The sequence below is a fragment of the Ixodes scapularis genome, unplaced genomic scaffold (assembly GCF_016920785.2).
Source record: "Ixodes scapularis isolate PalLabHiFi unplaced genomic scaffold, ASM1692078v2 PGA_scaffold9__187_contigs__length_104089568, whole genome shotgun sequence".
NCBI lineage: Eukaryota > Metazoa > Arthropoda > Arachnida > Ixodida > Ixodidae > Ixodes > Ixodes scapularis.
This window is the reverse complement of record NW_024609884.1, coordinates 21,584,027-21,606,778: the sequence shown is the minus strand read 5'-3', so window position 1 is coordinate 21,606,778 and position 22,752 is coordinate 21,584,027. Positions and strand designations below refer to the sequence as shown.

General features: G+C 45.1%; 1 protein-coding gene across 4 annotated transcripts in view; it reads right to left on the bottom strand.

Annotated features, from left to right (window-relative positions):
- Positions 1 to 1,031: 1,031 nt before the first annotated feature.
- Positions 1,032 to 22,752, bottom strand: part of LOC8053273 (breast cancer anti-estrogen resistance protein 1) — a 52,434-nt gene continuing 30,713 nt past the window's right edge. For 2 of the 4 annotated variants that reach the window (XM_040207735.2, XM_040500031.1), the window contains exons 2-7: positions 18,484 to 18,834; positions 18,228 to 18,369; positions 17,222 to 17,359; positions 13,202 to 13,459; positions 10,351 to 10,622; positions 1,032 to 6,851 (exon numbers count right to left, since the gene is read on the bottom strand). In XM_040207735.2, coding sequence (XP_040063669.1) covers positions 5,592 to 6,851; positions 10,351 to 10,622; positions 13,202 to 13,459; positions 17,222 to 17,359; positions 18,228 to 18,369; positions 18,484 to 18,834 — 2,421 coding nt within the window. In that variant the 3' untranslated portion in view covers positions 1,032 to 5,591. Of the gene's footprint in view, positions 6,852 to 10,350; positions 10,623 to 13,156; positions 13,460 to 17,221; positions 17,360 to 18,227; positions 18,370 to 18,483; positions 18,835 to 22,752 lie in introns of all 4 variants that reach the window. The other 2 variants (XM_040207734.3, XM_040207736.2) reach the window with 1 other exon arrangement.

The following is a 22,752-nucleotide window of genomic DNA, read 5'->3' as shown; positions in this document are numbered from 1 at the left end:
TTGTCGCCGGCAGCGCGGTCGGCCATCCTTCGCTTCCAGTGAGACGTCGCCGACTCCGGCACCCTGGCTGCCCCTGCGTTCTGCGCTGTCGCCCGCTGTTCTCGCCCTTCGGGCCCTCTGGGCGGTCGAGATTGGGCCAAGACGGCCAGTAGCACGCATCTAGCGCTTCCTTTCTGTGGAGAGCGCATGATCGGCATTCACATAAGTGGCTATCATGCGCGGGTTCACCGCCTTGTGTTGTTTTATTTTTTATTTTTTTTTTTTTACTTTCTTGTACTTTGATCACTTTGATGCTCTCACGAGCCGCGTACTTTGAGCAATCGTAATTGGCTGCTTAGGTTGTTTGTGTCGTTCGGATAAACTGCTTACATCTTTGTCTGCTCCGCACATTATTCAGGTCCGTGCCTCCTACGCCCCGCTTGGTTCGACCGTTCGACTGGTTCGACGTCGAAAAAGATGGCGAAGCAGGCGCGCAGCTGCGCAATCCGCGACCTCAGTCTTCCCAAGATGGCGTTTTCTTGTTGTTGTTTTTTTAACTTTTCTTTACAGTTTTCAGTGCATGAGTCGCCGTTACACACTGTCGAGCACATGTCTTGCGACATTAGCACGAGGGTCGTTCGTCGTAACCTCCATGTGCCCTGTCCGCGTTGACTTCGGGGCGGGCCTGCATTCTAGGCCAACAGTTGTCATCTTGAGCATTTCAGGAGGGTCCCATCACCATAGTTTGCTGCTTTATTTTCTTCTAGGCCTGTACTCGTGTCACTACATGCTTCGGGAACACGCTGTCTCCCTCTTCTAGCTTCTGCTATCAACTGTTTTGTTACTGCTATGTATTCTTGCAAAGGGAATGTCGAGACAGCTGCAGGATGGCACTCAAATGTCACTATCAGTAATTTGGCTTTCGTTTCCAAAAAAAAACTTACCAAACATCTATGCTGCCGTCATGGGGCCGAGGTTCTGTCATGTCCACAGCTTTTCTCTATTTAGTTTGTGTGTGAAGTAGGACAATACACAAAGATCATTCAATCATGTAGAGACCGAGTACAATTTTATTATATATATGTACAATATCCGTTTGTAATAATGTACAAAACGACCATTTATTGAAAACGACGATTATTACAACCTTTGCGTTCATTGAGATAAGTTTTCATCGCATCGCGTGAGGATATTACAGTACACAATTTACATCTTGTAGTACTCCTTCAGTAGAAAAAGGGAATATGCATTAAGCAAGGACCATCAATGTAAGCAAACATTGATGCTCAACTTAACTGGGAAGCCTCTTCTATAAATTTAAATTTTTACTTATTCTATATATGAAAGCAGAAGCTCGGATTAAATTAGGTTATCATCTCAGTAGTGACCTCTGTCTAAGCTGGCAGCAGTACACTTCGAAGGAAGTAAAACTCGTCATTCCACAAAGTGACTTAAAATGGGCCGTGAACAAACAATGACTGAGGGTAATTTGATGGCTGTAACAAGTAAATTCAATAAATATATATTGGGATTTATATCTGAAAAATTTCACCAGTCAAGTGGAAGCCGAAATGTGAAAGTTTCATCGCCGGAGCAGCCATTTAGTTTAAAGGAAATATCCCATTAGTAGAGAGTAGTCGAAACAAACATTAATTGCACAAAACACTTGTCCACTCAAATTGCACTGAGATCAAATCCCTATTTTTGACTAGGAATGCTTTTTTTTTTTTTTTTTGCCGGGCTGCAGAAAGTTTTAAGGCTTGTCTAAATTAAATGTTTGTTAACAGCTTGGACAAAAACGGAGCTTGTAAAGTGCTAAAACCTACCACTGTAAACTGAGGGGAAAAAAACAGTATCGACACAACTGTGAATCAGTACAACAGCAGTGTGTGCCCTCACTTTATACACAGTGCTTTTAGCACTTCTCATAGTTTACTTGGACTGCAAAGCAGTGTCTTGTGGTACCTGTATTTGTTGCTGCAGAGAAAGTTTGCTGTTCACAGAAGGTATGGAAGCTTGTAAAAGGGATCAAACTTGGAGTATGAATACAGTAACAAATGGCTTACATGAGCTAGGCCACTTGGTGGAAGATACACACGGCTTTGCAACAGAAACTTTGCAGCTGGCACACACTCCCTGGTCTATATACACGCGTGTTTGTCCGTAATCTCCTGTAATACTTTCCCACGTTTCGTGCACATTGTCGGAACTGCTCGACTCCACAACTCCAACGGAGCCTATGACCATCCATTCTCTCGCGTATAAAAACGATTCAACTCATGCCGATAAAAACAGTCAAATATGCCAACTTTCTACACACTCGTACATGCAACACAAGTATCTGAAACAGACTAACTTTACACAAAAATGGCGCAATTGAGATGGTGAAAAGCTAAATTTGACAGTCCACATTGCAAAGCAATGGAGGCCATGGCCAAGGAAGACCAGCAAAACTTCAATCAGATATGATGTTACCCATCTTGGATTACTGTTACTATCAAAAGAAACATGAATGTGCTACCACTGTTCCCTCAGTTCTTTGACAGCAATCAACCAAAAAAGCAAAAGGCATGCAGTTCAATTATTGCCACGACATAGTGCAGAGTGCAAAAGAAGACTGGTTGTCTCACATTCCTACCTCCTTTGGCCAAAGTATGACAGCACATTTAACCAAGATATTGATTCCTCTAGTCGTCATAACGAGTCGCCATCAAATTGAAAGCGCTGCCACCAAGAGGCAATGCAAAGCATGACCGCTAGAAATGTAGTAAGCAGTCCATGTCGGTGATTTCTCCTCAAAAGAATCGTCGAGAACGAGCGAATATTTGAGAGAAGAAAAAATTATTTCAGATCATGGCACCACCCATCCTGTGCACCGCTCAGGTGCTTGTGGGCTGCACTGTCGGCATACTAAACGGACAACACGAAACAAGTGAATTTTCAAACTGTTCAACACGAGATGCACATTCTTTGGCACCATGGGTGTCAGCAGGAGGGTACCAAAAAGACTTCCCACTAGCCAACCGGTTTGGGTACAGTGGTTTGTCAGCAAGTCTGAGGAGCCTATGCGCAAGGACTCGTCATGCCCCGCACATACTTCTGGCCGACTGTTAAAGTAGGGAAGGTAGGAAAGGGAGAAAATGTGCAAAGTTCACAATTGCAAATTCAGTGAGCAGGCTGTCTTAGCTAAGTATCTATACAGCCTACTTATCCCAGACATTTTGAATCACTTTGGAAGTCTCAAAGGCTATTCTTTGTAGTGGTACTTAAAAAAAAAAAAAAAAAAAAAAACAAGCTAACTGGTTACTTCATAGTGACAAAAACACGACTGAGGAACACACAGAAAAGAGGTGTGTTTGTCCCCTTTTCCATGTGTTCCTCGCTCAGGTTTTTGAAGTTATGACTGTTGGGCAGGAGATCGAACAGTCACGCTCCTAAGGGTTCACTGGATAACTTGGTTGTTTCTGATGCAGCCTTCGACTGGGGCTTGTGTTCAACCTAAAGCACCGGTTGAACATGAACACCAGCCAAAAACCGACGCAGCACTCGTATCCAATCTGTGCCCCACGCTGATGGAGGTAGATGACGCAAAGAACCCAGCGGGGGAAAAGGAGATTTATCTTTCCTTTCCTTATTTACTGCATATGCCTAAAATGTCTAGCAGGAGGCATTTTCTCTCCCCTCCCCCTCCTGTTACGACACTACTAAAATCCAGTTCTTAATCCTTGGGTAAACATCTGACCCACCTTGTTCCAAATGTGTGCTGCCACCTAGACACGCAACTGGGTTCAAGGCTGTTCGACACCCAAAATATCGGCTACATCCTGTTTCCCCATTGATCTGCCATGACCTAGGTACGGCTCCCCCAAACTTCGCCTTTGTCCCCATTGAGGGTTATCTTCGGCCCCAAAGTTTGTACAACGAAACCACCTTCCCCCTCTGCTCGACGAGATGGAAGGAAGAGAGCGAGTGTACCAAATACATTTACTCTCGAACTGGTATTTCTGCAAAAGGTTCACTACCCCCCAGTTTGACCTTCGCACCAATATTCCTTGTGGGATCTACAACAATCGGTCATGTTCTTTCACGAAGGCACCTATTTTAGAGCAGCTATTGCAAAGCATTAAGGTTGTGCACATGCTGAAATCTAAAAATATTCACTTGGGAACTTGACACGGAAGTTGGTACATTCAGCTGAGGGGAAACTTCTTCCCTTAGATTTAACCAACAAAGGAAGTAGGATTTAAAAAAAAAAAAGAATAAATTAGGGTTCTGGAGAGTTTGGTGGCCTTAGAAACGGTGCCAGCTACTCCATGCTTAGGAAAAGAAATGGAACTTCCTTAGACCACAGTCTGGAGGCTTCCAATCTACAAAGGCTGAGGCACCAGGAACACAGGAGAGATACAGTGGGTCATTCCTCCTGCAATGGGACCCCATTCTAAAGTTAGGAGCTCGTGCTCACTCCACAGTAAACTAAAGGGTAGAATAAGTTTGAAATGTGATCTTACCAGCTTCATTTTTAGGCAAAGTGCCCTAGTTTTTTTATTGGGTTTAGATGATGTTCTCGTAACCGGACCTGAATAACTATACTCGTTATTTTCCTTTTAAAAAAAGTAATTGAATTGTAGTCTAAAACTTGGTTTCTTGCAGAGTTCAATACATAACAGGCTGTAAACTCTAGGGATTAGCATTCAATTTGTGTTCACTTGAACACTAAAGCCCAGATTGCACCCCGCTCCCTAAAATGGATCCTGCCGACACCCATGTTTGGCATGTGCAACGAGAGATGCTTGGTGCATTGTAGCCCTGCCTTAGCAGCCATATTCTGCCAAAGCAAAAATCATAAATTGCCACTTTCTCGGGGGTTGAACAACACATTGAATCATTACCATTCATGCGCTGTGAGCACATCCCTTTTGTCTACAATCTTTGATTTGAGATACTAAATAGACTACCACTCAAACACCATTGCAGACGATATACATGCACTCTGAATTCAATTACAAGCATATTTAGATACAGAATCATTGGATGTGAGAAACCCACACAAAAAAAAATCCCAGTTTTATCTTGCGCGGAAAATGTGTAACAATGCAACTTAATGCGCAGTCAGCTTTGCGTAAAACAATATCTGTTTGCCTCTAACAACTCAAATAAGTGCATTCTTATGCCGAAACAATGCCTGTCAGAACTCCATGGGAAAAAAAGGACTTCATTGCAAAGGCACACATGCAATATTACACTAAAAACTGCAACTTAATGGGGGTAAGTTGAATAGGGCTCAATATAGCGAGAAAAAGACAATAGTAAAGTGAATGCAAATCTGGCAGTGCACCTACCCTTCGACCCTTACCCTGTACTCATAATCGCTTCATATTCCTACCAACGATCAGAAAAACCTATTGCTCTCTATGCCGCATACCAGATGCGGTCTCTGTCGATACCATTCCGGAGAATTCGTTAGTGCGCTGCCCCCTTGAGAAACCTTCCAAGAGACCAGCCCGATGCCCATTCAATGTCCTGTGCTCCTGGAAGAGAGCCTCTTGTTCGACGGCCAAGCAAGTGACGCAGCAGGTAGATGTGACTTTCATCCGTCACAACAGGCAAGATGGTTATCTCGTGGCCTGCGTGACGGACACCTTGAGGTCGTTGGCCAGGTGCGAGACGTCCACAATGCTGTCCACCATTTCTTGGACAGCCGCCACGGACGGGAACTGCAGAGCCGCCTTCTTGGTGCTGCTGATGAGACCCTTGAGGGCTTCGCACAGGTTGCTCGAGCACTGCAGTACCTGCGCTCGGACGTCGGCGTTGAGGACGTTGCGATATACTGTGTCCCCCATGTACACCAGCTTGTGAGCGCTGATCACCACAAACTTGCTGTGGCCGATGAACACCTTGGGCGGCTGGTTGTTCTCGATGGTGGCCAGGAAAGCGTCGATGGCACTGGTCAGAAACAGGATGTGGGTGTCAATCTGAGCCCCGTAGAAATTGAGAATCTGCAAGTCGTTCTGGTCCAAGCTGGCCGCGCATGAGAGCGTCGGTGGTTCCTGAACCACGCCTTCGACAATGAGTTGAGACTGCTGCAGCAGCTTGTCGAAAGAAAGTCCCAGCTCTGCCGGCAGGGCAGCCTTGATTTCCTCGTTTTCCCTCTCGACCGAAGCCTTGGACTCGAGGTTGACGTAGTCGTAGTCGCTGGCCCACTGGTCGTCGTCTCGCTTCGGTGGCACAGGCAGCGGCCTCTCCTGCATCGGTCTCCCGGACTCACTGATGAGCGGCGACTTCTTGAAGATGAGTGTCGAGTTTCCCTGTATAGTAGACGCAATCTGCTGGATGTCTTCGGTGAGGCCGCGAGCGCACGCAATGAGCTGGTCAAGCTCGTCGGGGCCAGCCGAGGTGTCTCGGGTGGCGCTGATCTGCCAGCCCTTGTCGTCAAGCGCCTGTGTGGTGGTCACCACCACCTGGTACGAGTCGACGAGCGGTTTGGCCAGTCTCGCTAGCTTTTGGCACAATTTGCGGTCTTCCAAATGGGCGGCATTGGCCAGAGCCCCCTGGGCAAAGTTGAGGAACTCGCGCAGTGACGTACGCAATTTGTGGCAGCTGGTCTTGAGGTCGTAAAGACGGCTCTCGTTGGTGGCGCTTTCCTGTCGCTTGAGTGTCGAGTGGGTGAGCGAAAAGAGCTTGCTGATGGCACTGCTCACTTCCTGCTGCACTTTGACCAGCATCTCCAGTGCTGCATCCCGTTCCAAGTGCAGCTCTCTTAGCTCTCCCACCGCCTCATAGTCCCGGGAGCCACGCGAGTCGCTGCTCGATGATGAATGCCGCTTCGAATCAGTTTCGTCCATGACAAGTGGCAGCGGGGCGTCACGTGTAACCTGCAAGGTTATGCCCCCAAAATTATTTATCATAGAAACCAAGTTCAATGCCATGTCTTTTCTAGCCTGATTTAGGTTTCTCGATTAGGCATTGCCCGTAGCTTCACTCAACAGATGCTGCGGGTCTTTTTAGAGTTTAAAAAATTGGAAGATTAAGATATGTGGGACCTACTTTTGCACCTTTACCCCAGTTTGAAAATATTTCATTTATTGCGCGGGTTATTTTCAAACAAAGGGTCTTGTAGTAAAGTACATTCCATTAGTCAAGCCTTATGCATCACTTTTAAAAAGGAATAAAAATCTTGCCGTAGTGTCCCGAGACGCCCCACCCTCGCATGATAACCCACCCCCATTTTCGGCATAATTTGCTCTTTTTTTCAGAACCACCAAAGGATAGCCCACTTAGTACAGGGCCCTGGCCAATGGTGACCTTGGCAGAAATGGTGTTACTTAGCCAAGGCGGGAGATGAGTGAACATTGCTGACAGAGAAGGACAGTCGTCTTTGGTTCATCGCCCCTCCCTGCAATCACAAGTTTCACAGGTCATAAAATTTAAAACTTCTGTTTTTCCAACTTTTTTTTATCCCACACCAAAAGTTACTCTTTGTTTTCACCCAATTTGCTTTCAATTTTAGGTGGGCTATCTTGGGGTATTATGGTAATCTGTGACTGTTATTTGCATTTTGGTTATATGTATGCCTAATTTTACACCATAATCTCTTTCAACAAGGCCCCCTGATACAGAACTATACAGCTATACACAATACATAACAAGTCTCAAGATTCAATTGGGCGCCAATTCTCCGTATCGCGCCCACTGGCCACTGATCACCCGTGATCATGGATTCCTTGTGCTGCCGAAATTCAAATCTGGTGCACAGGAACATGTTGCATCCCCTCATGGATAGCCAAAGAACTACAGCCTTGATTTTTTTTTTATGCACTCTCTCCCAAGCTGGTGAGCTATCAGAAATGAATCTCTGTGCAACGGTGACATTTGTCAAACATGGCATCCTGCTGACATTGTGAATTGTTACAAAAATGGCCTCAATTGCACAATTTAACTGCCTTTGCTGCTTGTTTTTTGGATGACAGCAGCAGTGAGGACAGTGGACGATGTTAAATCATTTGAGCTCAGCTCCTACAGCAAAGTTTCACCTCTGAGGTGCAGAATATTGGCAGAGCCGGGGTACACATTTTATCTGGGCCACAACTCACAAAAACACCACCAGAGGAGAAGTTAGAGCAGTGCTGTGACAAAAAAAGTTTTTGTGCGAAATCAAAAGTGTTCTTGAAGACACACACATCTGCAGGCAACAGCGTCTCTGAATGGCACAATGGCACGGAAGCACACTTGCCAACAGACCAAAAAAGACAGTATTGCCTAGAGCTCTCTAACTTTCAAAAGTGACAGTGGTGTGCATGCACACTTTGTATATTTATGATTTTTAAAAATCATAGTATGTTTTATTTAATACTTCCGCATATTTGACTTTTTGTTCTCACTTTTTTTCCCAAACATTAGTATATACATTGTTTTATTTGTTTGTTTTTTTATTAAGCTTTTTTGCTACATTATTACGCATAATATTTAACCATATGCTAAAACTTTCTTAAAATAAAGATATAAAAAAAATTGCTTGTCCAACCCCCAAATTTGCCACTTTTCCCCACTAGTCAAAAGTTCTCTTTACAGCATAATGCTTCGTAGCCAAGACACTCCAGACTGATTGCCATTATATTCCAATCGCTCCTGCTTCCGTTGCAGATACAATGCAAAACAAACAAGCCTGTATTCAATGTAGCACAGTTCCAGGTACGCTACTTTCATGCTGAGCACATTGTGTCCCAATTTGGCAACACATTTTTCTCTGGAAGACCCGATAATTTTTCTGGATTATATGGGGTAACTGGGTAGCATAATTTTACCGCTTTTATCCTGATTTTCTTACCATCATAGGTGTACACATCCCGAGCATAACTTACTGTTACCAAGCCTTTGACAACGTAAAATATTTAAGAGACAAAGGCCTCCATTCGAAAAGTGACTTGTTTAGGTTTCTTCTCCGACTTCGTCGTCTGAACCAGGGTGTAAGACAAGCAGGTGAGGAAGCGAGAGCCGATTGGGCGGCCTGATTGTGTCCCCGCTTCAGGAAGATTTGTGGCACTCCACATACGATGGCGCCTCGCAAAGAAACAAAACACAAAATATCCTCATTAAATTTACAGGCAATGCGACTCACTGGCAATTTATTTCATAAACTGCACATGAACCACGCAAGTTTAATTGAGCAAACTAATAATGTATTTAAAATATGGGTTCTATTTCGCCCATAGTCTTATATTACAAGTTAAAATAATCAAGGAGGCACGCAGCACACAAAATGAAGGCGAGCTGAAAAGTAAGCTGAAGCGCGTCGTCAATGCGTCGACGGAATTGATTCCACTCCGCCTACAGATGTGTTCGGCGATCTAGCTTATGCGGAGCGCAAGTTCATCTGCTTCTTGCACACGGGTTGCGATGATGTCAGAACGCCAAGCTCTTATTGGCTGATCAAAAAAAAAATGGGTAGATCTCAAGGCATCTAGCCTTGAGGTCTATCCTTTCAATCAAAGCCTGTCGGAGTTCGGCATCGTTCTGACATCACGGCAACTCCTGCGCAAGAAGCAGACGACTTGCACTCCACAGAAGATTTCTCTGTTTATGTACATGCAAGCAAGGTAAGTTACAGTTCGACGTGATTTGAAGCCAGCGGTACGCTGTCGCACTCCACTGTGGTCGTACTGTGCCCAGCACAACAGAGTCGCCCGAACTCAACATCACCCATGTTAAATATCACAGATATTTTTTCTTTCAGGCCGTAACTCAACCGACAGTTCGGAACACAGCAATAGCGGCCCATACCTTGAGAATCCTGGCCGTCCCCAGGCCCCAAAACACAGCGAGAAATGACAATTTTGTCTGCTACCCGCCATATTCGCCTGCTCCAAGCTCGTTCGGGAGCAAAACAAAGCCAACAAAAAGCAAAGAGCAAGTCAGATTTTTCGCAGACGACTTCACATTGCCAGCCACCCACTGGAAAATGCATCAAAGTTGAGAAAAATGTCAGTAAATAATCACGTGGTAATTTTTTTTTGCCAGGATTTCGTAAATTTGACTTTAAATTAAAGAATATCGCTGCAGACACGGTGCATTCTCTCGCAGGGTTCCATGTAAACCAGAGTCCGTCGCCTTGCCACCGCGCCATCTATTGTAAGGTGGAGGTACCTGCCGAGCGGAAGCCGCCAGGAGGACACAATCTGGTCGTACCACTGCAGCAGGGTTCAGTGGTTGTTTCCCCACCTGCCTATCTTAAACTGGTGTGAACACACATTGCAGTCAAACTAGAGCATAGCTTTTCTTATGTTTCGCTTTCAGCTGGACAGAACTTGCAGCTGTTCTTTAGAACTCAGTCAGTTCACCTGCGGGCAGCAGAATCAAGTGTTGAGTGAAACTCGCCTGAGGTGGCACGTCGTAGACGCCGTCCATGCACGGCCCCTGAGTGATAGGACCCCGCTTGGGGGGCGTGTCGTAGTAAGGGGCAGGAGCATTGTTGGTCGGCACGTCATAAAACTGCAGGAGTGTGGTGCTGTGGCCAGGGGGTGGGGGTACGGTGCCCAGGCCACCGCGAGAAGGGACAACGTTGGGGCAGGTGTCGGCCACACGTCGAGGACCGCTGACCGGGATGTCGTACGCCTCGTGGCCCTGTTCCAGACTTGACCTGTTCGAGCCTGGTTTTGATGAGAAGACCGAACCAACATGCTGCAGCATACCTCATGAATCACCTCTGTATAATACTGCAGTGCATCTTGCAAAACACCATGCACAGACATATTGGTCGCACTTAACCGGAGAAAATGCTAGGGCTACACATGGAGAGAGTTTTGGCCCTTTCTTTTGGCAGACTCGCGTGTCTGTATTCTGCCGAGCTTCGTGCCTTCTTTGTCCCTTCCCTTGATCAGTTGACCCTGCCACCTCGTGTAAACCTTCTCGGTCAACATCGCCGTTTGTGTTGTTGAAACGTCAAACCCCACCTCTGGTCTCGTGAAGTGCGATACCACCAACACGGGGATGGTTTGGCCCAGGACACATGCAAAGGAAAAAAACATTTTTTAAAGAGCTTAGATGGAAAAAGGATGTCATAAAACGATTTTACAACCAAGAAAAAAAATGTTTAAAGCTATATTTACGACGCTATACGAATTTGTAGTTGGCGCCCGCGGGCGCTGCGAAAAAGTGGCCCTTATTTATCACGTGACTGGCCCTTATTTGTCACAGGGTGCTTGCGCTCTTTCGGAAGCCTCCTTTGGCCTTCAAAAGTAACTTATTAATCTTTGTTTGACGTGTAACAAAAAACTAAGATTAATAAGTAACTTTTAGAGCCCAAAGGAAACTCCTGAAAAAGCGCAAGCAGACGTGATAGACCTGTGCGCCGGTCAGATGACGGCAGTGGCGCCCCGAAGCAGACGAACTTGTGCGGCGGCGGCGACGGCGGCGTGGAGAAACGCGTTGAAGCGGTGTCACACAACGCTCTGCGTGCGGCGGCGGCGTGACTTTGCAGCGGCGGCGCACAGGCCTATCACATGACCAGCGGCGGCTCCCGCAAATGCCAACTACAAATTCGTTTTGCGCCGTAAATATAGCTCTAAATTTTTTCTTTTTTCGTTGTAAATTCGTTTTATAATATTGTTTTTCCAGTTAGCCTGTTTAAAAAAAAAGTTTTTTTCCTTTGCATGTGTCCTTTAATGGCATGGTGTGGCGCTAAATGTATTTGTGAACTGCTGGAGCTAGAGGGAGAGAGAAGACAGTGAAAACGAGGGAGCTTAGTTTACACATCTTGCAAATGACTACGGAGCTCGGCCAGTCTCACCTGTATCTCACACAAGCCACAAGGCAAGTCTGCAAGGCAAAAGCAGTTTATAACTGGACTATGAGACAGGTATTTCCAGATGTTAAGCCCTAAAAACACTAACTGAGCTCAACAACCTGCAAAGTATCTCTCCTGAGTCAAAAACAATGCACTGTGCATCTCATCTCTACATCAAGGTGGGAAGCTACAACCTGATGCCGTATGACTTCTCATTTCTATTTTTGTCTCATTTACAATTAACTATATAACATTGGCCTGGAATTTGTTGTTTAACCTGTAAAAGTCAGAAATAAACACTTCAGCAGCATTTGCATAAGCTCGTAGGGACCCGAAAAATTTATCAATGACTTGACGGCGAAAAAGAAACCAAGGGGTGCCACGAGTATGTTTTTTAATACCCACAGTAATCGCTTTTATGCGCTTTGATCGTTCCATTCCATATGTCCATATGAGCCAACTCAATACAATGTGTAACTGAAAATGAACACAGATATTTCCACATTCATTAATCCTGAGAGCTAAAGGAATGAAGCACAAGATTTAGGAGCATTGTCGTTGTTCCTCTCTCTACCAGCACGTCGACTCATGTGGAATGTACCTACAAACTAACGCACAAAAAAAGTCTCGTTACGCAGAAGAGCTGCAGCAGTGTGAAGCACCACAGGAACACCACAAATACATGACAAATGCACGAACAGAAAAAGGTCAGTTTAAATTTTGATGTGGTTGCATTTGTGATGATTTGCTTCAATTTACAGCAGACAGGTGCCGATGCATGTACTAATATCGCTGACGTACAGTGCTCACCAAACTTATACGAAGCATGCAAACCGAGTCTTTTCCCATGGCAGTGCTATCCTGGAGGAACCTGAGCAATGGCTCCTCGACGTAGCACTTCAGGATGTTTGATGGAATGCAATGTATGTCACGAAGCAGTTCCTCAGCTGCCGCCAGGATAGTGCTACCATGAAAAAAAATAGCTCATATTTTCCGTCCAAGTTTCGTGAGCACTGTACATAGAGCTCACCATCTCAGCACATACACCACATTCATAGAAGATGACGGGCAAGATAAAACGAGCAAAGTGCGTCAGACTCGTGCTTACAGAAGAAGGCCCCCAAAATGATTCCCATACTCGAGAAATTCGAACAACTTGCATATGCAGAAACATTCATGCAAAAATAAAAATTAAAAATATTAATCTTTTTTTTTTATAAAACGTTGCCTGTGCAATGCTTCGAAAGACGACCACAACTTTCACCGCATGCAATCCATGGCCACAATACTACAAAAAGAACTGCCCACACAAACAATGATGCCTAGGAGCAACACTGACCCACTGAGAATGAGCACGGTAGCCAACAGGGCAACAAAACCACACGATGCTGGACGTACCACACAGACTGGACAAGGACAGCGACGTGTTCAAACTCGACTGACTGCTTGCCGGAGAGACCCCCGCCGACGATGAGCTTGTCGACAGGAGCGACACGCCACTGGAGCGTCCGGACACCGGGACATCGTAAGTCGTCGCCGCCACGCATCGCAGGGTGCCACTGTCCACGGGCACATCATACGTAGAACTGGCGACCTTGGCTATCCCCCGGGGTGGCGGTGGCGTGGCATAGGCACCAACAGGCTCCGAACTGGGCACGTCGTAATCAGCCTGGGGCCTGGGCACGTCGTACCACTCCGCGCCTGGACAACGAAAGGGCCGAAGTGCCCAAGGGTGAGGGAACAGAGAGACTGTTCAACGCTCGTACGGCTTTACAGTTGGAAACAAGAGACACATTATGTCAAACGGAAGAGACTGACCGAGAGGCAAATTCGTCGTCGTTTCTGGCCGTCTCCTGCATTTATTAAGTTGCCGGGGCTGACAAATCAGTTTGCATGTTGCTTATTTTGGAGCAATTACTAAACAAGGTCTCTTTTACATCGACTAAATTTAGGAGACAAGTGCTGATCACCTACAAAAAGAAAAACTGCATTGAGACTGTCCCAATCTCGGGTCTCAATATCTCGGAGATAAAAACCGTCCTTTCTGGTTCCTGCGTAATTGGAGCGGGAATACTATGAGACAAAATATTTTACATAGGTTTCCATGCTTTGAGAGGTTTTCTAAAAAATTTAGTTCTTTTTTGTTGTTTTGTTTGGGAGTGATAGGAATTCATTTCTTCAAATTCTGCATTTTTCGGAGCATTTTGGCTTCTATCCCCTGAAGTTGGGATTTATTGGGGCTATTTCCCGGAAAAAAAGTACCGTAATATTCCGACAGATGCCCCACCCCCGAAAGATAACCCACCCCTAGTTTTGGCACGAGTTTCTACTCTTTCAAAAACACAGAGAGTCTAACAATTGCAGGGCCCTGGCCCATGGTGACCTTGGCAGAAATGATGTCACCGCCCACAACAATAGCGGAAAAAAAAAAAAAAACTAGAGAAAGTTAATTACACATAATTATAGCTATACTCTGTCGTAACTATAGGAATGCCGCAAACCTCCCAAGTCGCATTCGAAAGTTTTCTAATATTTTGAACCTTTTAAGGTTCAAATTTGAAAAGTTTTTTTGAGCCTTCGCTCAAGTTCGAATTCAGTAAAATCTAAAATGTCAAAATTCGAAAATTTTGAATTGAACTGAGATTCAAGTTGGAAAAATTCTGAGATTTCGAGTGTAGAAATTCAAAAAGTTTTAAAAGTTCCCAATTTAAATTAAGTCTTCGAATTTCTTTGACGGAGATCGAACTCTGCAGTTTCAAATGAAGTTTTCAATTATTTAAATAAAAGGAGTTGCGAAATGTGCTGCAAATATAACTGAAAATGTTTCTTTTATGCCATAAGTACTTACCCCTTGTCAGTGCTGTGCTACTGATGGTACTGCCTGTACCTACTACTCATTATTTATCCTAGCTCATGAAACAAGCATTGAATTGCTTTAACGGTTCACCGAAAAGCCCCGAGACAATCCGAAGAACATACTTTATATTTCTGCAAATTAGTAGCAATCCGATCAAACGTCGCTTAAATGCGATGCTGGCACGAGACAATGAAATATGCAAGACAAGGCATGCACATAAAAGCATCCAGGCTTCCCGAAAATTGTTAGTTTCTCTAGCGTTCACTTTCAGTGGGATAATCTGTAGAATGGAGAAAACACTAGACAGAGGCACAGCACCCGACACAGCTCTAGGTTGAGGCGAACGCAACCAGACTAAATTAAGAGGCTCCCCGACCCCCAAAAATACAGCTGATATGCTATGCTCCGTTCACCCTTAAGCTGAGATAGAAGCTCCGTCTTCAGCGCAAGCTCACTAGCTTCTGCAGTGCTTTGGTTGCACATGCCTGCGCGTTCACACTTGTGTTAGCAAGGGCAGAAAGCTCGCGCTGAAGGCTGAGCTTCTAGTCTCCGTTTAAGGGTGAACAGAGTATAGGGTCACAACTGGTGATCATCAGGCACGCCATATTGCCCATCCAGCGTTTGCTGTAGCACGTCGGCATCGCACTCTGCGCGTGCCTTTCCCCAACCAGTTGCTTACTCTAGGAAGTCGGGGGACTTACGTTTACAAACAACTAGGGTTATAAAGGACGCCCCAGCGAAGAGCCTCAGTCGAATTTCAAGCCTGCAGACCAGGTGTCTTTTGGCCCACTAGGGAGCTAGTGAGCTGTGAACCTAGTGAACCTAGGGAGCTGTGCCCGGGAGAGGCCCTGTGCGGAAGCCAGATGAAAAAGGTACGAGGCACAAGGCCAAGGCCCAAACAAAGCGATCATTCAGAGCTTTAAAAGCGAGTCGTTGGTGGCACGATCGGGCGAAAGAAACTCCAGTGCAGTTTTTACTAGACTCCACACATTCATATCTCGTGTTATTTGTATTTGTTGCTTTAAACCTTTCGGGGTAAAGTTCGTTCAAACTTGGTCAAACTTTTGTTCAAAAGTTTGAAGGCGCATCAGACTTTTGAACATAGTCTGGTCACTAAAGGAGTCAGGACTCGCCAAAAATAAAGTATGAGATAACTATATATACTGCTAGGAACCACTGTACGTTACTATACTTTTGCTCAATTTGATTTGTAAATGGCGCAATAAATCGATTTATATGTGGGACCCTCGGATCCACCTTATTTGGGAAGGCCGTCATGTTTGTTGGGTCGGTGACGCACCTCGCCCAATGCGCAGCGTTCCCTTGCACGCACTCGCAGACTTGGCTCTCTTGGCGTCTCGCACTTCAGCTTCCTTGTTTACCTTCCGCGTTTCGAGCGTGCGGTTAGAGATGATGACATCATCGGCATCGCTCGCTTCGTCAGAGTCTTTGACACCAATCGCAGCAATGAGAGTGACTGTTATCAAGAGACGTTGGAAGCTGGCCATTTTGACTTCGACCCGCAGGCAAGCAGCTCCAGCACGACAACAAGATTGTCACGGACAAACTCGCCGTTGTCTGCGACGATCTCGCACGTGCATGCCGGGTGGAAGGTCAAAGAGTAAGGGGGTGAGAGCGAGAGTAGCGGTCATAGCGTGAGAGGCTGCGATTGAATTGTGCCAAGGCAAGCTTGGGCGAGTATGGGGGAGGCTACAATGAAAAAGCGTTCAACTATCATGTGGTTTCTGGGCATTATGGTACGACTAACTCGGACAGTGTTGTCTGGTCGCCAGATAAAAATGATCAACATTAGTAAATTGATTATTGCAATTACAAGAGCTATAACAATCACGAAACTTGGTGTATATACTATGTAGCCTGTGAGCATTCCATTTAAAAAATAATCTACCCATTTGATTCTCATCTCCAAGCCCTGAAGACGTTTTTTGAGATTGTTTGTTCTTGATGATAACTTATTTTACAGGCTCCAAGCACCCTAGAAATCCAAAAATTATGCTTGTGCGAAGTCTATTTCCCTACTAAAAATGTGATGGAAATTCGTGCCACGCCCCTTTCTGAGAGAAAAAATTTGGAGTACAAAATCCAGCGGAGGCGCCTCTGCTTGCAATTGGCTGACGCACGACCGTCGTCACACCGCCGGCGCCTCCGCTGAATTCTCTGCTTCAGATTTTTCCACTTAGAAAGGGGCGTGGCACGAACTTCAATCACATTTTTAGTAGGGAAATAGACGTCACACGAGCATAATTTTTCGATTTCTGGGATGCTAAGGTCCTGTAGAATGAGTTATCACCAAGAACAGATGACCTCAGAAACGTCTTTAGTGCACCTTTATCGCCCGATGAGCAGCTAGAAAGTATAAAAAAAAAAAAAACCGCCCCTCCATTCCTCCCTTCCATTCGAGGGAGGAAACCCCGCTTCTTTTTACGGGAAGTAGCACAAAGAACTGCTCCTTTTCTGGAGAGGAAAATAAGCATGAGAGTGAATGGAGAGAAAGACACTGGGAAAGGGACCTCCACCTTGTGGAAGAACACATTTTGAGTTAAAAAAAGCAAAGGAAATATCTGGATTCACATTAAACGACTTACCTGGTGCAACGGATAGTGTCACGTCCCCGTGGGAGTTGAGAGAAGAGCGTGGTGTGTCATAGGATAATGTGAAGGGCCGCGGTTCATCGTACGCCATGCCCTGCGTTGCCGGGAGGGGCTTTCTTCCTTCTTGAGGGGCTAGGAATGCACCAAGAACAACAAGGACATAATGAACTCCTTAACTGGGGAGCACATCTTTAGACGTAGCTCTATTTTGACCTTCAAATGGGGAGTGCGCTTAATTCGGAGAGAGGAAGCACGCCGTGGAATGCGTGGCCATTTTTTATGGGGATTACAGGTGCTGCCATATATCGAACACAATATCAAACACATTTAGGTTTGCATTCGCTGGCTGGCAAAATAATTAAAATGCTTTGTCAGGAAATATGTTTTCTTGTTACCGTCCCGGATTACGGATGCTCAGAGAGGCGAAAAGCTTTGACAGAGACGTAAATCGCGGCGTTGCTTCAGCGAAGTAACGATGATGACTTAAAAATGAGCGCATATTCAGTGACAGCAAAACCTCGGGAATATTTACGATCCTAGCCTGGCATTATATATTTTTTTCCAAAATCCACCTATAAAACATCCTTCTTCATGACCTACCATACAAAGTCACTGTAAAAATGAACAGCATCCCCCCTTCTCTGTATTTTAGCACAAGATCCAACATGTTATTCCTGTACTTTAAATAAACCAGTTTGCATTTTTTGCACACAAATAATTTTTGAGTAAAAAAAATCTCCTGAAAACATGGTTCCAGACCCCTTCCCCTTCTCCTTCTCTTCCCCTTCCCCCCCCCCCCCCAAAAAAAAAACAAAAAACAAAAAAACTTTACATTTAAGGGGATAATGGATCAAAACAGCTCGCAAAGCCTGCCTAGTACACATACACTGCAAACCACAATATGTTCTTCTAAAAGTTCAACTTGTCAATCAGAGACTTTTTATTCTGTCACATACAGGCCATGACGCATTAGAAATGAGGCACAATGTGGCAAACTCACCTGGAATGACAGTGTCAGCATGCACATGGGTGACTGGCCTTGGTAGAGTGGAATGGGCTGGCACGTCGTATTCTTCCGGAATCTTGGCACCTGCTGGAACGTCGTAGAGGTACACATCCCCAATCTTGTTGGGCGTCACGACCTGTGACAAAGGAAGAGACACCGTCGGGACGTGACCAGAACGGCTCCAGAGGAAGACTTGGCGATTCGGACCCCGGACTAATCGGCCCGAATCGGGCGGCGGCCAAGAGCGCACCTTGTTGGCATCCACCCTCCACGAGCGGCGCCTGGCATGCCTCTGTCCGGGCCCCGGGTAGGTGCTAGGAGCGGCCGCAGGCGGCACTGCCGACAGCAGGGACGCGTCGGCGTGCCCCCCCGGAGCTGCCGTGCCCGTAGCGTAGCCCAGGCCAGTTGGGTCGTACATGCCGGGCATGAGGCGCAGCCGGTTGCCCGGTGCCAGTCCCTGGCGGCCCCGCAGGGCACACAGCCACCAGCCTTCCAGGTCGCCCGGGTTCTGCTCCAGCACCGTGAGCACATCGTTCTTGCGGAAGGCCAGCTCCTCGGGGGACTCGGCGATGTTGTCGTACAGGGCACGTGCCAGGCAGTTCTGCAAAAAGGCAACGTCGCACTGCTCTTATAGAACCTGCATGTATGCGATGGCCATAAAGGACGCTATACTCTCCCCAAGGAACCAGAGAATGCTTTGTAGACTAGGCTTAACTAGAGAACTATTCAACTCCTCTGTTGCCATTCTCTTAAAGTACACCGGCGATTTTTTTATAGTCGCTGATTTGCCTCAAAATTGGCTCAACAACCGATAAACACGGCTGTACCAGACCCTTAAATATTGTGTGAAAAAAAAAAAAATTTTGAAAAGCTTGAATTCTTGAATTTTATTCTCGTCGTATTTCTCAAACCAAGAGCCCCTACTGGCAACACTGAAGTGTGACGACAGAAATGATACAAAGTGGGCCATAAATCACGTTCCCAACAGATTACAAGACGTTTGATGGTGAGAAAAGAATGCTTGGAACCTGATTCACTGAGAAGCATGCAAAAATGCTGAATATACTTTGTTTAAAGGGATGCTGAACTAAAACTTGGAGCTCACAAACCAAGCCTGTATGTAGCGATAGGTGGGATGCTGCAAAACCCCAAGACATCATTCATACAGCAATATCTCTACGGGATGGCCGTATTTTTGGAAAAGAAGTGTGCGATTGACCAAGGCCGATGAGGCCGACGAGACATCTCACTTCACAATTTTCATTCCCTCTCCTCTTCGCTTCATCCCCTCGAGCAGGTGAACCAAAGCGAGGGAGAGAGAAGCAAGGTCACTTCCCCTCATTCTCAGCTGTTCCAAGAGGATCGTGACGTCATAGTCCTTGCTTGATCGCACCCTTCTTTTCCAGAAAATACGGCCATCCGTTTGAGATATTGATGTATGAGCGATGTTTAGGAATTTGTAGCATCCCGTTCAACGCTTCTGCGACCTCACTGTGTGAAATCCAAATTCTTTCCTGACCGCGCCCATAGGCCATCGATCGCCGTTAATCAATGGTTTCCAAGCGCCGTCAAAAAATTTAATTTAGTGTGGAGAATTATGCTCCACAATCTCATGAACAGCCGAAAAACTGTAGTTTCGGTTTCTTTGTAGGTTTGAGCTTGATCACAAGCTGGTGTGCTGTCAAAACTAGTCCTGGGAACGGTAGATACACTTGTCTAACATGGCCAACTGCTTGCAACAGTCTTCATAACAAAGATATAATTATTTACATAATTCAACAGTATTGTGGCATATTTTTTAGACATCAATTGAGCTCTGGGGACATTTTAAATAATGTTATAGGTATCACTTAACAGATGGTTGTCACCAAGAATCACTACAATTTCCAATGCTGTCCTGAGCCAGCGTGCACGTATTATGTTACCAACAAGGCGGACAAAAATGCTAAATATGAAGAAACTGCAATCAAGGCTATGACAAAACCAAGGTAGAACACAAAGAAAGCCTTCTGCTGGAAATGTGAGGTGTACTATCTGTGTTTCACCAATATAAGCATTCCTTCGTTAAAAAGCACACGTGTTACGGAGGCTAACACTAAGACGAATCAAAAATAGCAATGTCAGTTAAAGTACACTAGCTTTGAGAAGTAATAGTAGCTGAGGGTGTAGGGCACATTTTGTATACTCAGCTTTTGTTTTATTCGTCGTTTAATTTGACAGAGCTGTAGAAGTTTCAGCGTTCATACGCTGAAACGTCTACAGCTATGTATGTGCAAAAGGCATTTATACGCCTTCCGCACATAGTATTTTCTTTTTTAATTACATTTTAAAATCTTTTTTCCACACTATACCAACCTCTGTTTCTTTTGAAAGAACGACTAATTGGCCACATTTTGATGTGTCATATTTCTGCATAAGCAAATTAGTTAGGAAAAAAAGGGGTTGCATGGTCCTGTGAATATTGCTGCTTTTCCAGTAGTCAGGAAAGAGTTAAGACTATTTGCACGACCTGAAAGTCTTTACCATTTGTGAAGTCACACCACTGGAGAGAGCACGGAAATTTGAATGTTGGTTTCGGCGTCATCTTTCATTTACGGTTTTCTCAATTGCTATCTTGAATTCTGTAACAATATATAGCATACCGTGAAGACTAAAGTGTGAGTATTCAGGAAATGCAATTCACACATGCATGCACATGTGTGAATGCTTACTTTTGGAAATACAAAAGAAACAAAATATCATTTCACTGGAACAGCGTTAAAATAAAATAAATCGCGTACCAAATTGGATGTTTCTTTCGAGGTCGGAAGGTTGCAATAAAACCGTGCCATTCTTAATGCAGCTAAAAGGCAAGGCGTTTTGCCATATGATAACATATATACATAAACAGTATTTTGTATGTCACGTTTTACGACAATAAAAAATCTGTATGGGAGCAATAAATAAGTGCTTCTTTTTGTTTTGTTTTAATCCCGTTGGAATGATTAAAGGGCAACTCCAGTCAAAAATGAAACCAAAATAAATGACTGGTATCGCTTTAGTGGCACGAAATATGATCAGAGCCGAAATATTACGTCAAAGTGAAGCCTCATACTCAAGGTTACTCCAGAGCTTCATGGTCACTCCTAAGCTCCCATTTATAAGTTGCTAAAGCTCATTAAGTTTTATTCTAATCTTTATTTATTGACTGCCCTCAAACAGTCGAAAGCCTAACTATATAGAAGTGATAATTCCCGAAATTTTACATAAAACCAATTTCAAAGATGCGACCAGCTGCTCTTTAGTGGGTTAGCTCTTAGTCAAGCAACACCGGGCCACATATATTGCATCACCCCTGTGAAGCACGGCGCGGTGGTGCCGCGGTTGATTCCGCATATATGAGTTGCTCAAGCTCGATCATTTCATTTAATTCTAAACTCTATTTATTGCCCCCAAACAGTCGAAAGACTATATTTATAAGTGGTAACTAAACAAGACATTTGATATAAAAATTAAACCTTAATGCAGCCCACTTACACCTAATGCAGTGGATTTAGAAATTATCATTATACCCAATTAGAAGCTTTTTTTTTTTTTAATCTCGAGTTTGAAAAACAACTCACAACCACAGCTCGTCAGAAATTGCAGTCTATCAGATATACTTGCATACTTGAAGGAAGTATATTTTTAAAACGTTTGTGCAGGGTTGAGTCGTCACAAAAACATTCACCAAATGTTTTTGTTGTTGTTTTTTAATACCCGACGCGCGCGCGTCATTCTGCTCTGGTGTAGTGTTTTCCCCGAAGTACGTTGCTGCAATGTGGCGAAGCGAGATACGCTTCGACCGACGTAGGTGTTGCTTTTCCGCCGTGCGTGAGCGCCCGATATGAAGAGCACTCAACGGAGCCAGATCACCCGCCCAAACGGATCACTAAAGGCCCGTTCACACTCATGCAACCGAGTACGACCGAGGGAGACAAGACCGGTTTTTAATCCTCTTACGACTTCTTAGGACCGGATGCGCTACAGCGGAGCTGGTCCTAAGAGATCGCAAGTGGCTTAAAAACCGGTCTGGTCTCTCTCGGTCGTACTCAGTCGCAAGAGTGTGAACGGGCCTTAAGAATGAGAAATACCGCGCAACTTCAGAGTTCCGTCAGTGTTCGACACGAAGGTTTGAATACAATAGTGTGTTCATCGAAACGCCAATTGAACGTTTTGCGAATTCGGGAAGTTTCGGCATTGAGAATGGAAAATTAACTTGTTGAGCAATGCTGGCACATACATGGTCGTTTTGATAGAATGTAGCCGAACCTAGCAGGTAAAGCCTCTCGACTGACAAGCAAAGTTTGCGTAATATTGAAACGATGACTGGAGGTGGGACGAAGGACGCGTTAGACGAACTTTAGAAGCAGAATAGCAGAGACCCTATAGTAGCCACTGGTTGCCACCGGACGTTCGCTGGGACGTCACAGTGACGTAATTTCATGAGGGACAGAACGATCATCCGGACTATTCAGCCAGTTTCTGTTAGCAGCAAAGG